The 11,750-nt window shown below is 33.3% G+C and overlaps 1 protein-coding gene and 1 long non-coding RNA gene across 2 annotated transcripts; both read right to left on the minus strand.

The window, feature by feature from the left end:
- Nucleotides 1-677: 677 nt before the first annotated feature.
- Nucleotides 678-2,270, minus strand: LOC120089215 (uncharacterized). Its single transcript, XR_016530003.1, has 3 exons — nucleotides 1,762-2,270; nucleotides 1,578-1,683; nucleotides 678-1,286 (listed from the first exon to the last, which is right to left on the minus strand). It is a non-coding gene; the product is annotated as an uncharacterized LOC120089215 (long non-coding RNA).
- A 6-nt stretch (nucleotides 2,271-2,276) lies between these two features.
- Nucleotides 2,277-10,091, minus strand: LOC150035378 (uncharacterized). Its single transcript, XM_090314294.1, has 3 exons — nucleotides 9,256-10,091; nucleotides 4,789-5,506; nucleotides 2,277-2,402 (listed from the first exon to the last, which is right to left on the minus strand). The coding sequence occupies exons 1-2, from the start codon at nucleotides 9,898-9,900 to the stop codon at nucleotides 4,793-4,795; spliced, it is 1,359 nt and encodes a 452-aa protein (XP_090170420.1). The 5' UTR covers nucleotides 9,901-10,091; the 3' UTR covers nucleotides 2,277-2,402; nucleotides 4,789-4,792.
- Between the last annotated feature and the right edge of the window lie 1,659 nt (nucleotides 10,092-11,750).

Here is an 11,750-nt window from a genome sequence, read left to right on the forward strand (position 1 = left end):
AAGTTAAAAGTAATTAGATCCTAATTTCGCTGCGTATGTCTTTTGTTCCATCAGTTGCATCTGCAAAACAAGAAAACTCAATAATTGAATAAATGAGATAATCTTCTTTTTCAAGATCTTGAAGAAGAGAAGCTTGGTTACCTAGATATGAGATACGAAGACGATGGAAAATTTTCAAGAATACATACATCAATAAGCAAATTTAGCTCATACTTCAAACCTCAAAAGTTGTCACAAAGACTACCATGGTGCATGAATAACCCACAAACTACCATAGTGCAACCTACAAACTCGAACACCTTGAATCAAATCTAAACTACAAATAAATAGTACCCATGAGTCATAAACGGGTGTTACATTCTAATCCAATATGGTCCAAAGAGAAATAAGCACACTATAACTTCTCAAACAGGAATTTTCATATCATTAGAGTCACTTGAAAACACTTAAAAACTGTGCTTAAAACTGCAAGCATTCAAAAATGTACTTACCAGGAACAATTTTCACCTAAATCCCTTGTTGTTGCAAGAAACAACAGCAACTCATAAAAATCCCAAAATAATAAGAGATTCAACTCATTTCATTGCAAGTCCTATTTTGCATCCTTTAAAAAAAAACAGTTAACCCAACTCGCAAGCTATCAACCAAGATAACCCATCACTGAAGTTAAATTCATTAAATTTCTATAAAATACAAATTCAAAGTCATATATTAGAAACTACAAAGAAAAATGTGTACAACTGGCTGTTACACTCAATTCACAAAAATCAAAACAAAATTTACTTCAAAAGTTGTATTAATGAGTAACCTGAATAAATAAAGAAAAACTAATACAAGTAAATGTCACCTCTTTGTTCTGCTTGGAAGTCCAATTAGGAATGGCATATGGTAAGGCAGCAAAATTTCACCCCCCACTCTTGAGTGATAAAACTGCTTAAAGGATTCGCAATCTTCCAACGGTTAACCTGGCTACGGTCGAGCGATTCTTATAGAGCCTAAGCGAGAGATAATATAAGCTATTCATCTTTCTACCATATTTTAATGCTTCCTGGAATGTAGTTCTCACTGGAGGAACGAACATGCTCCAATGCAAATTTGTAAGTGAAGAAACCTAAGTTATAAGCTCCTTACGCGCTGTCTTTTTGCCAAAAAATGATCGCTATCATTAATATTCTTCTCACTGTGTTCATTATCGAAACTCCAGCCAGCGAAATCAGACTCCGAGAACAAGGTGGTGGGGGTGCTTGGTAGAATGCCAGAGGGACTCGCTTCAGTTTCTTTTTCAACTGCAACTAAGAACACCATTCAGAACAAAAAGAACATTTGAATTTTATTTTATCTAATTTTTATTCTTTGTTAGGAAAGTGATGCAACAGATGGATTTCAGAGACGATATCAAAAGTTGTAAATAGCTAGGAGATTCATCCCGAACAAAGGAGAAAACATCCACTCTTTCTATGGAATAATAGTCGATAATCTTAACCATTACAGTTTCAAAAAGGACAAAATATAACCTTACAAGAATATATAAAATAGCTAACTAATTATAGCGAAATTACCGAACCAATGAAACTTACCTCCTGCCCGAGTATTGTAGAGTATGAACTGGCAACAAAATCTTTAACATCAATTTCAGTTGTTTTTTATCTCACAGTCAGATCATTCTCAAGAGACAAAACTAACCTACAAGAACATAAGGACTAGTTGTCAGTATGAAATCCAAAGCAACAAAAGTTTCTGGATCAATATTAAACTGCATACCTTGAAACAGGATGACAATAATGGTGTCGAAGACTATCAATTTCCCAAAGTGAACTTCCAAGACCAATAATTCTTGTTAACAAGGATCAATCATCAAATATTAAACCACCACACAATAAAAATAAAGCGGCCACCAGTAGGATTAACTCAAAAAGGCATGATTCAAATGGAGCACGCATGGACTATTGTGGAACAAACAACCACGACACGTAGCTAACTGTATTTTCAGCCATGAAATCTGACAAGACTTATGAATTAAAACATCTTGTGTAAACCATTGGAAAGTAAGTCAAGAAAGCAATTTTGACAAGTGATGGTGATATTAACAGTTCACCATAGGAATACTAATTAATCCACATGTCCTTGTCCTCTTCCCTCCAACAGAGAGAAAATCCAATTGGAGGGCACAAAATAAATTATCAAATGCATTATGATAAGAATATAATCCAAGAAATTAAAGGGAAAAAACCACAATTTTACAAAGTCAAAAGGAAAAAAGAAAAAGACAACACTTACTCAAGGCGCTAGATTTAATAGGATCAGTTTTCTCATAGTTAAAATGGCCGATGCCTGGCTTCATTTGCGCCTTTAGCAACCTCTTCACTTTTTGAATCATCGTTCTTACTCTCACTAACATTCTCCTGCTCACATCATACATACATTACATCTCAAAGAAAATAAGAGAAGTTGATGCACAGGTTATAGAATCTATCTATAACAATTAGATTAAAAACAGTGCTACCTTTAATCATAACCAATATCCTACGATGAAGGACAGTTTTCAAATAAAAATTCAAATCTTCAGATCTTATCATAGAAACTGCCCGTTATAAATTTATAAAGATATTAAGAGAAAATGAATTGGCAGAGCATCAAGCAAACATCCACTCACTCAAACTGCAAGGGAAAAAAAATCTACTCCACCCGCTGCTGCCTATGATCAAAGTTTTGCCGAAGAAATTGAACAGAATCAGAAGGGGAAAGGGGTGTAAAATTTAATACCATCTCGTCGAAAACCAGACAAAGGAAAATTAATCGTTAGAGAAGAAAATGGATGGAAGAAGAACGAGTTTCAACTTTCATATGAAAAGAGGTTGATGGCTAGGCAAACACACCTGATCTGGCGGTGGAACGAATGACGAACGACGACAAAACAAACGATGAACAACGGCGAAACGAACGACGAACGACGATGGAACGAATGTCGAACGACGACGGCGACGGATTTGGCGAATGATAGCTGCAGATCTGGAGACACGCGAACGATGACGGCAGATCTGGAGACACGCGAACGAAACGAATAGCAGATCCGACGAACCACAGATCTGAAGACACGCAAACTACGATGAGATGAGCAGCAGATCCAGTGGAACGACCAGCAAATCCACTTTGGAAAGGAGGAGTGAGAAAAGAAATGAGCAGCAAATATAGCAAAATGAGCCAACTTATTTACATATAAAGCAAAATTTTACTATCTTTTAGTGATAGACCATGATAGACATCTATTAGTGTCAGTGAAAAATGTCTACCGCGATTTATCGTGGTCTATTACTGATAGACAATGACATTCTGCTATACTCGAAGACATTTTCATCAGTTTTACCATTTAAAACAATTACCCGTTTTAATATCCTTCGATAAATATATGTCTTTTTCAAAGATATTTAAATAACCTTTGATAAAAAGTAGATATTTATCATAGTTTTTTTCAACACTTCCGATAAATATATATCTCTTTCAAAAGTTTTTGATAACCTTCAATATGAAGTACATATTTCTCAAAAGTTTTCCCAACCCAATTTGAATCATTCAAATCGGAGCTCAAACGAAGAAGGTAGGGTTGAAAAAAGCTTAATAGAAAAATCTCGAATTGATGATGTGGCAAATTTGATGTCACTTGAAGCAATGGAGGAATGATACATGGTGGGTTTGGCACTTAGAAATAGCTCAGCTTTCTTGTAGTGATAGTTGGGCATAAAAAAGTAAAATAAAAAAAAATAATAAAAATAAAGACACCTCTAGCTTTGAGTTTGGTGTACTTAACATATTAATATATATTGAGCATGCTTTCAGAGCTGGGAGTGTGGTTTCAAGACATATCAATTAGTCCACCAACCTTTCAATAACCAAAGTAAAACTCATTTCAGTCACATTTGACAAATAAATTCTTTTTTTAATTTTAAAAAATTGAAAAAAAAATACCTTCTTAACCCTTAAGCTTTGGTTATAGTTTCCATTTAGTCCTTAGGTTTCTTACTATATTTTTACCCCTAAATTATGAGTTTTATTCTCATTTGGTCATTCGATTCCAAAATGTTACACTTTTATCCTTGAATTTTTTTAGTTTCATTTTCTTTTGAACAAAGAAACTAAAGGAAAGCAATGGATTAGTAGGTGCAGCCGAACATCTCAATTAAGTTGCACATCCATAGTTCTTTGATCGTACCTTCGAACCCAAGAGCACAGGATCATTGCCTTAAAATGAGTAATACAAGATAAAATCAAGAGAAGCACTCGACAATAAGAACAAAATACAAACAAAATTAATTTTTTATTTGGTACCTAACTTCTATATTTTATACTTTTACTTCTAAATAATTAATAAACTTACATGTGAACATGGAATTAGTAGTGTTTGTAACTATAAATATATATATACGACTGTCAAAAAACCAAAAAACCAAATGAATTACCAAACAAAGCAAAGGATCATGTGGTAAAAAGAACATCCTATATATAATTTAAATCACAAAGGAGAGAATTTTGAATGGTAAAGAAGAATTAGACAGTTTTTGGATTGCAAACACTGGTCTCCCATCTTTACACTTCCTTAGTTTTATATAGATAAATAAAATGTTATAACATTCTAGGACAAACTACCCATACTATACCTATTTTTGTATATCCCACCAAATAAGTTTCAATTTGTCATGTGGTAAAATTTCTTATTTTTTTTTATGCATGTGATATGAGTGAGATACATGAAAGTAGATATAAATCTTGAAATATAATGTATCTAAGTATTACTCTTTCATTGATGATGCACACGTGCCTCAGCAGATTCGGGACATGCATGACTGCCACCCCACATAGCTCCACAACTATAGCAAAATTTAGATCCACACCTACAAAGTATATAAGAGCAACCCTCAATCCTCTCCACATAAATCCTACAATGTGGGCATCTCTTCCAATTCTTCTCCGCCGCAAAATTCATTGCTATCAAATCTTTTCTTCCCTCTTCATTCAAACTCAGCTTTTGAAAGTCCTCGCAGTTTACTCCCAGATGCCACTTCACATTACATTTGGCGCAGAACTTTCTTTTACAGCTCGGACACTCTGCGTCCGTCACTACCTCGGCTCCGTCGTCGATAAGCACCAACGAGCATTCCGGGAAGGGACAGTAGACTTTGCGGAGCCTGAGAATGTGGGCCTGGCATAGCACATCTCCCCAGCGATCCAACACGTTTTGGGGGAGGAATGACTGGCAGATATCTAGATCTAGCGTTGCCTCACAGCCTGGCTGTGGACACTTGACGTTGGCTATGTTATCTTCCACTTTAGCCGCGATGTGATTAGAGATGCAATCTTTGCAGAAGAAATTATGGGGGCACTTGCCGTTTGTGAACATGTTCAACCAGGCTTTGTCTTCTGTACAGATATTGCAAGTGGTTTCATTATTATTTGCCATTATGGAATGAATTGGGAAGAATCTTATATTAGGCCGGGTGAAACGATAACTATACTATATATTATAGAAAAAGAGTGGTATTATATTTCCTTAAAAACATAAAAGAAATAGATTTGTGGAAAAAAAATAATAAAAGAAATCACAACGCCCTTCATGTCTGGGTGCCATTTCCCAAGCAAAGACGATGCATTCCAATTTTCAAGAAGACTTTTCGAAGAGAAAAAGAAATATATACCTTATTTTTCTAAATTATTTTAAAACCACCCTTTTTCATCAATTTCATTCCAAAACTACGCTGTTCATTTTCGAGGGATAGTTCTTTTAATGTGGCCAAATTCATGGCATGTTTGGATTGGTTTGAAAAAATACATTTTTTCTTTATATAATCCGTCAATTTTTATATAAACAGCTTTTATTAAAGCGATATAAAATAGAAGTGTTTTTTTCTATCTTATTTTTTTAAGAGGCATTGAGACGTTGAGTTGGTTATTAAAGTCAGAAGTTGATTATAAATAGTCTATAGGTTATGATAGTTTGTGTTTGAAGTGAAGACTATTTTAACCATCTGGGTTATAATATTGTGTTTCATGTACAAACTATTTTTATTTGAGTAGTAAATAATAAACTGTAACGACCCAGATCTGTACGCATACAGGAAATTAAATATCAAATAATAAGCAGGATGAAATTTTTTTTAAAGGAGTGGAAATTTAGAAAATAATAATAATAATAATAATAAATAAATAAATTGGAAATTTATTCATTATCCAAAAGATAATGAATAAGGGAGCGAGCGGGAGCGAGAAAGTGAGAGAGAGCGAGAGCCACACCAGCGAGAAATCTGGAGAAAACGAGATTCTGAGAAGAGAGTTGCGCGATCGAAGGAAGAATTGGAGAGCGAGAAACCCAGCGAGCGATGCTAGCGAGATTGGGGCTGGCGAGAGTAGAAAGAACGAGATCCCTAGAGAGAGCGAGATTGAAGGAAACTTGGAGAGAGCGAGAATTGTAGCAAGGAAGTTGGAGAGAGCGAGAGTAAAGAGAGCTATTCTTAGCTAGACAGTAGGAAAGAGCGGGAGCGATTGAGAGAGCGAGTGGGAGCGGGAGCGAGAGCGGGAGCGGGAGCGAGTGCGAGAGCGAGAAAGCTGGAGAGAGCGAGACGGAAAAGAAAATTTAAGAGCGAGAGTGGAGAGAGCGGGATTTCCAACAAGAAAGCTCCAGAGTAAATTCCTAGCGAGAAAACGGGAAAGAGCGAGATTTTAAGAGCAGAGTAAGCGAGATTTGGACAAAAGCGCAAATTATACGTTGAATTTGGCCACGATCTTATAGATTATACATGAAAAAACCCTAAAATTGAATACAAACAAAGAATGATGACGTAAGGGCAAACATTAGCCAAAATTAGGTGTCTTATTGAGAGGAATCCATAAACCATAAGTAATTTTAAAGAAGCCACTTGTACGATGATTTGTCACACTAAGAAGAGCTGAAAACTACTATAAATAGGACCCTTTGTCGAAGATTTAACCCATTCTCAAACAAATCTCAATAACATAGTATCGTGTGAAAAAGTAAGTGTGAGTGAGGAAGTTCTGTGAAGAAGAGAAAAGCTCGGGTACAGTGCTGCCCAAAATTTCTTCTTTTGATTTAAAAAGGGAAAACTTTACTAATAAAATCATAAAGAATAATAAGGAATAATTAGATCACAGTCAAGGTAAGTAGTTTATCTCACCCTCTCTTTATATGTTCTATGGTAGTGTACCTTTATTATATTGCATGGTTATGTTAATTGTTATATTGCATTACATGTTTAGAACACGTTTCTCTACAAGGGACCCCATGCATTATGTTTGTTCACGATTACGTTAAAACCAAGTTTTAATTAGGTGTAAGTTATGCTTCCAGTCTAATCTTATGGTTATGTTAATTGTTGATGTTGGATGCGACTCTAGCCCTACTGACTGCATGACCTGCTAATCATCAGATGGGTTAGTTTCCGCTTAAGTACTCATCTTCCTATCAGGGCGGAAAGATTTATGTTGGAAGCATAACATTTATGCTAATGGTTGATGTTGGATGCGACTCTGGCCCTACTGACTGCATGACCCGCTAATCATCAGATGGGTTAGTTTCCGCTTAAGTCCTCATCTTCCTATCAGGGCGGAAAGATTTATGTTGGAAGCATAATGTTTATGTTAATGGTTGATGTTGGATGCGATTCTGGCCCTACTGACTGCATGACCCGCTAATCATCAGATGGGTTAGTTTCCGCTTAAGTCCTCATCTTCCTATCAGGACGGAGAGATTTATGTTGGAAGCATAACCGATCACCACATGTTATTATATGTTTTCGGTCCCAATCATATGTTTTCATGACATGTTACTTGTGATTGTGCATTTGGTCACTACCCTACGTGAGAACTACTTACTGGGTATATTATGTACTCATCCTATATTTTTACAGACTTTGTAGGTAAGAACACAGCGTAGAAGGCAGAGTTGGACGTCACTCAAATGCCCAACCATCAAACTCACTATTATAGACACATGCATTTTGTACCACCACGCTAATGTTTTATGGATCCTGGTGTTTTGATAAATAAATTTCTATATAGTTTTTCTATCTAATTAATAAAATTTAGATATGTTCTTTAAAATTTCAACCAAAACTCATCTCATGATAGAAAAGTCTAAGTATGCATGTCGTAGCAGTCGGATCATAAAGTTTAAGGATTCGGGCATTACCTAGATGACAACGACGACGACCCACTCCACCAATTTTTTTATGCATGTGATATGAGTGAGATGCATGAAAGTAGATATAAATCTTGAAATATAATGTATCTAAGTATTACTCTTTCATTGATGATGCACACGTGCCATGAATTTGATACATTATCTTGAAATATAATATATCAAATTCATGGCATGTTTGGATTGGTTTGAAAAAATACATTTTTTCTTTATATAATCCGTCAATTTTTATTTAAACAACTTTTATTAAAGCGATATAAAATAGAAGTGTTTTTTTCTATCTTATTTTTTTAAGAGGCATTGAGACGTTGAGTTGGTTATTAAATTCAGAAGTTGATTATAAATAGTCTATAGGTTATGATAGTTTGTGTTTGAAGTGGAGACTATTTTAACCATCTGGGTTATAATAGTGTGTTTCATGTACAAACTATTTTTATTTGAGTAGTAAATAATAAACTCTAGATGACAACGACGACGACCCACTCCACCAATTTTTTTATGCATGTGATATGAGTGAGATACATGAAGGTAGATATAAATCTTGAAATATAATGTATCTAAGTATTACTCTTTCATTGATGATGCACACGTGCCATGAATTTGATACATTATCTTGAAATATAATGTATCAAATTCATTGCATGTTTGGTTGGTTTGAAAAAATACATTTTTTCTTTATATAATCCGTCAATTTTTATTTAAACAACTGTTATTAAAGCGATATAAAATAGAAGTGTTTTTTTCTATCTTATTTTTTTAAGAGGTATTGAGACGTTGAGTTGGTTATTAAAGTCAGAAGTTGATTATAAATAGTCTATAGGTTATGATAGTTTGTGTTTGAAGTGACACGATTTTAACCATCTGGGTTATAATAGTGTGTTTCATGTACAAACTATTTTTATTTGAGTAGTAAATAATAAACACTAGATGACAACGACGACGACCCACTCCACCAATTTTTTTATGCATGTGATATGAGTGAGATACATGAAGGTAGATATAAATCTTGAAATATAATGTATCTAAGTATTACTCTTTCATTGATGATGCACACGTGCCTCAGCAGATTCGGGACATGCATGACTACCACCCCACATAGCTCCACAACTATAGCAAAATTTAGATCCACACCTACAAAGTATATAAGAGCAACCCTCAATCCTCTCCACATAAATCCTACAATGTGGGCATCTCTTCCAATTCTTCTCCGCCGCAAAATTCATTGCTATCAAATCTTTTCTTCCCGCTTCATTCAAACTCAGCTTTTGAAAGTCCTCGCAGTTTACTCCCAGATGCCACTTCACATTACATTTGGCGCAGAACATTCTTTTACAGCTCGGACACTCTGCGTCCGTTACTACCTCGGCTCCGTCGTCGATAAGCACCAACGAGCATTCCGGGAAGGGACAGTAGACTTTGCGGAGCCTGAGAATGTGGGCCTGGCATAGCACATCTCCCCAGCGATCCAACACGTTTTGGGGGAGGAATGACTGGCAGATATCTAGATCTAGCGTTGCCTCACAGCCTGGCTGTGGACACTTGACGTTGGCTATGTTATCTTCCACTTTGGCCGCGATGTGATTAGAGATGCAATCTTTGCAGAAGAAATTATGGGGGCACTTGCCGTTTGTGAACATGTTCCACCAGGCTTTGTTTTCTGTACAGATATTGCAAGTGGTTTCATTATTATTTGCCATTATGGAATGAATTGGGAAGAATCTTATATTAGGCAGGGTGAAAGGATAACTATACTATATATTATAGAAAAAGAGTGGTATTATATTTCCTTAAAAACATAAAAGAAATAGATTTGTGGAAAGAAAATAATAAAAGAAATCACAACGCCCTTCATGTCTGGGTGCCATTTCCCAAGCAAAAATGATGCATTCCAATTTTCTAGAAGACTTTTCGAAGACAAAAAAGAAATATATACCTTATTTTTCTAAATTATTTTAAAACCACCCTTTTTCATCAATTTCTTTCCAAAACTACGCTGTTCATTTTCGAGGGATAGTTCGTGTTGTGTAAAGTTTGAAATGATAACTTATTCTGAATAATAGAATTTTGTTTTCTAAATATGTCAAGAAAAAAATATTTATAAAAATTTTTAAAGTTGGGAGAGGTAAAAAATAATAGTTATTTTATGCTATCACAAATTAAGTTTAAAATCTATTATAAAAGCATATATAAATTAAACATGTATAAAAAGAATAACTTTGAATTAATTTTTTTTTTTTAAGTATATTTTCAATATCGTGATAATCCTACCTTATTAAAAAAGTATATATTGATTTGATAATTTGAATTATTCAATTTCCAGTAAATTAAACAAAATATTCTTTTTCTTTTTATTTGGAAGATTATATTTTGTTCTATTCTTATTTAATATTTCGTGATAATCTAGTAAAAAGAATAGTTTTTTTTCTTTTTATTTGGAAGATTATATTTTGTTCTATTCTTACTTAATATTTCGTGATAATCTAGTAAAAAGAATAGTTTTTTCTCTTTTTATTTGGATGATTATATTCGGTACTAATCTTTTTTATTTTTTCGTGATAATCCAATAAAACAGAATATATTTTTTTCTTTTTATTTGGATGAATATATTTTGTAATATTCTAATCAATCTACATCTCAATCTAAAACAAAATTTATCTCACATAAAGGAATAAAAAAAATAAACTAAACAAAAATAAATATAAAGAAGATTGTGTTTGATCTGACCTCCTTCTCCTTCACATAGTTTATGGTTACACTATTTAAAAAGAGAAAATAACATATAAAGTGACAAATTTAGTTGAGAACAATAGAAATATATGAAGAACATTTGGTGAAATGACTACTTATAGAGGTACAAAAAGAATAAAACAAATTCATTAACGAAAAAAAAAAAAAAGATACCTCAATAAAGTTCTATCAAGTTGTAAAAAGAAAAACGTGTTGATGATAACAAAATAAAAAGGACAAAGATATCAAATAAAAGGGATTAGTGTATATATCTCAAATAGAATGAAAATGGGAGAAAAGAGTTGGGAAGGGAAAAAAATATAAAAAAATATAAAAATGAGAAAGAGAATGAATAAAGAAAAGAAGGAGTGCTATTCTAAAAAAAAAAAGACCCAAAGAAAGGTAGAAAAGAAAAAGAGATACCTTAAGAAATTGCGAGCGTAATTTAATTCATTTATATAAAAAAATTAATTCAAAATTTAATTCCACTTAATCTTAAATTAAATCTTGAAATTATTATATAAAATGACATAGTCTTTTTATTAATGGTGATTTAATCTTAAATCAATTCTCGGAATTATTAGATAAAATGACATAGAGTTTTTTATTATTATTATTATTTCTTTTAATGTGAATTAGAGGGATAAAATGTAACTTTTTTTTATTAAAAAAAAAAATCTTTATGTGATAGATTTCTTTTAGAAAAATTGTTTTTTTTTCTTTTAATTTGAATTAGAGAAATAAAATGTGATTTTTTTAAAAAAAAACTTTTAAACGTGAATTATAGATAAAATATTAGAGATAAAATGTGATTTTTCTT

The sequence above is a fragment of the Benincasa hispida genome, chromosome 6 (assembly GCF_027475165.1).
Source record: "Benincasa hispida cultivar pf3 chromosome 6, pf3_genome.v1.1, whole genome shotgun sequence".
Classification (NCBI taxonomy): Eukaryota; Viridiplantae; Streptophyta; class Magnoliopsida; order Cucurbitales; family Cucurbitaceae; genus Benincasa; species Benincasa hispida.

Coding starts and splice junctions, on each gene's coding strand:
- LOC150035378 (XM_090314294.1), bottom strand. CDS start 9,900: ATGGCAAATAATAATGAAACCACTTGCAATATCTGTACAGAAAACAAA. Junction 5,507..9,255: donor CCGAATCTGCTGAGGCACGT/GTGCATCATCAA, acceptor TATAATATATAG/TATAGTTATCGTTTCACCCG.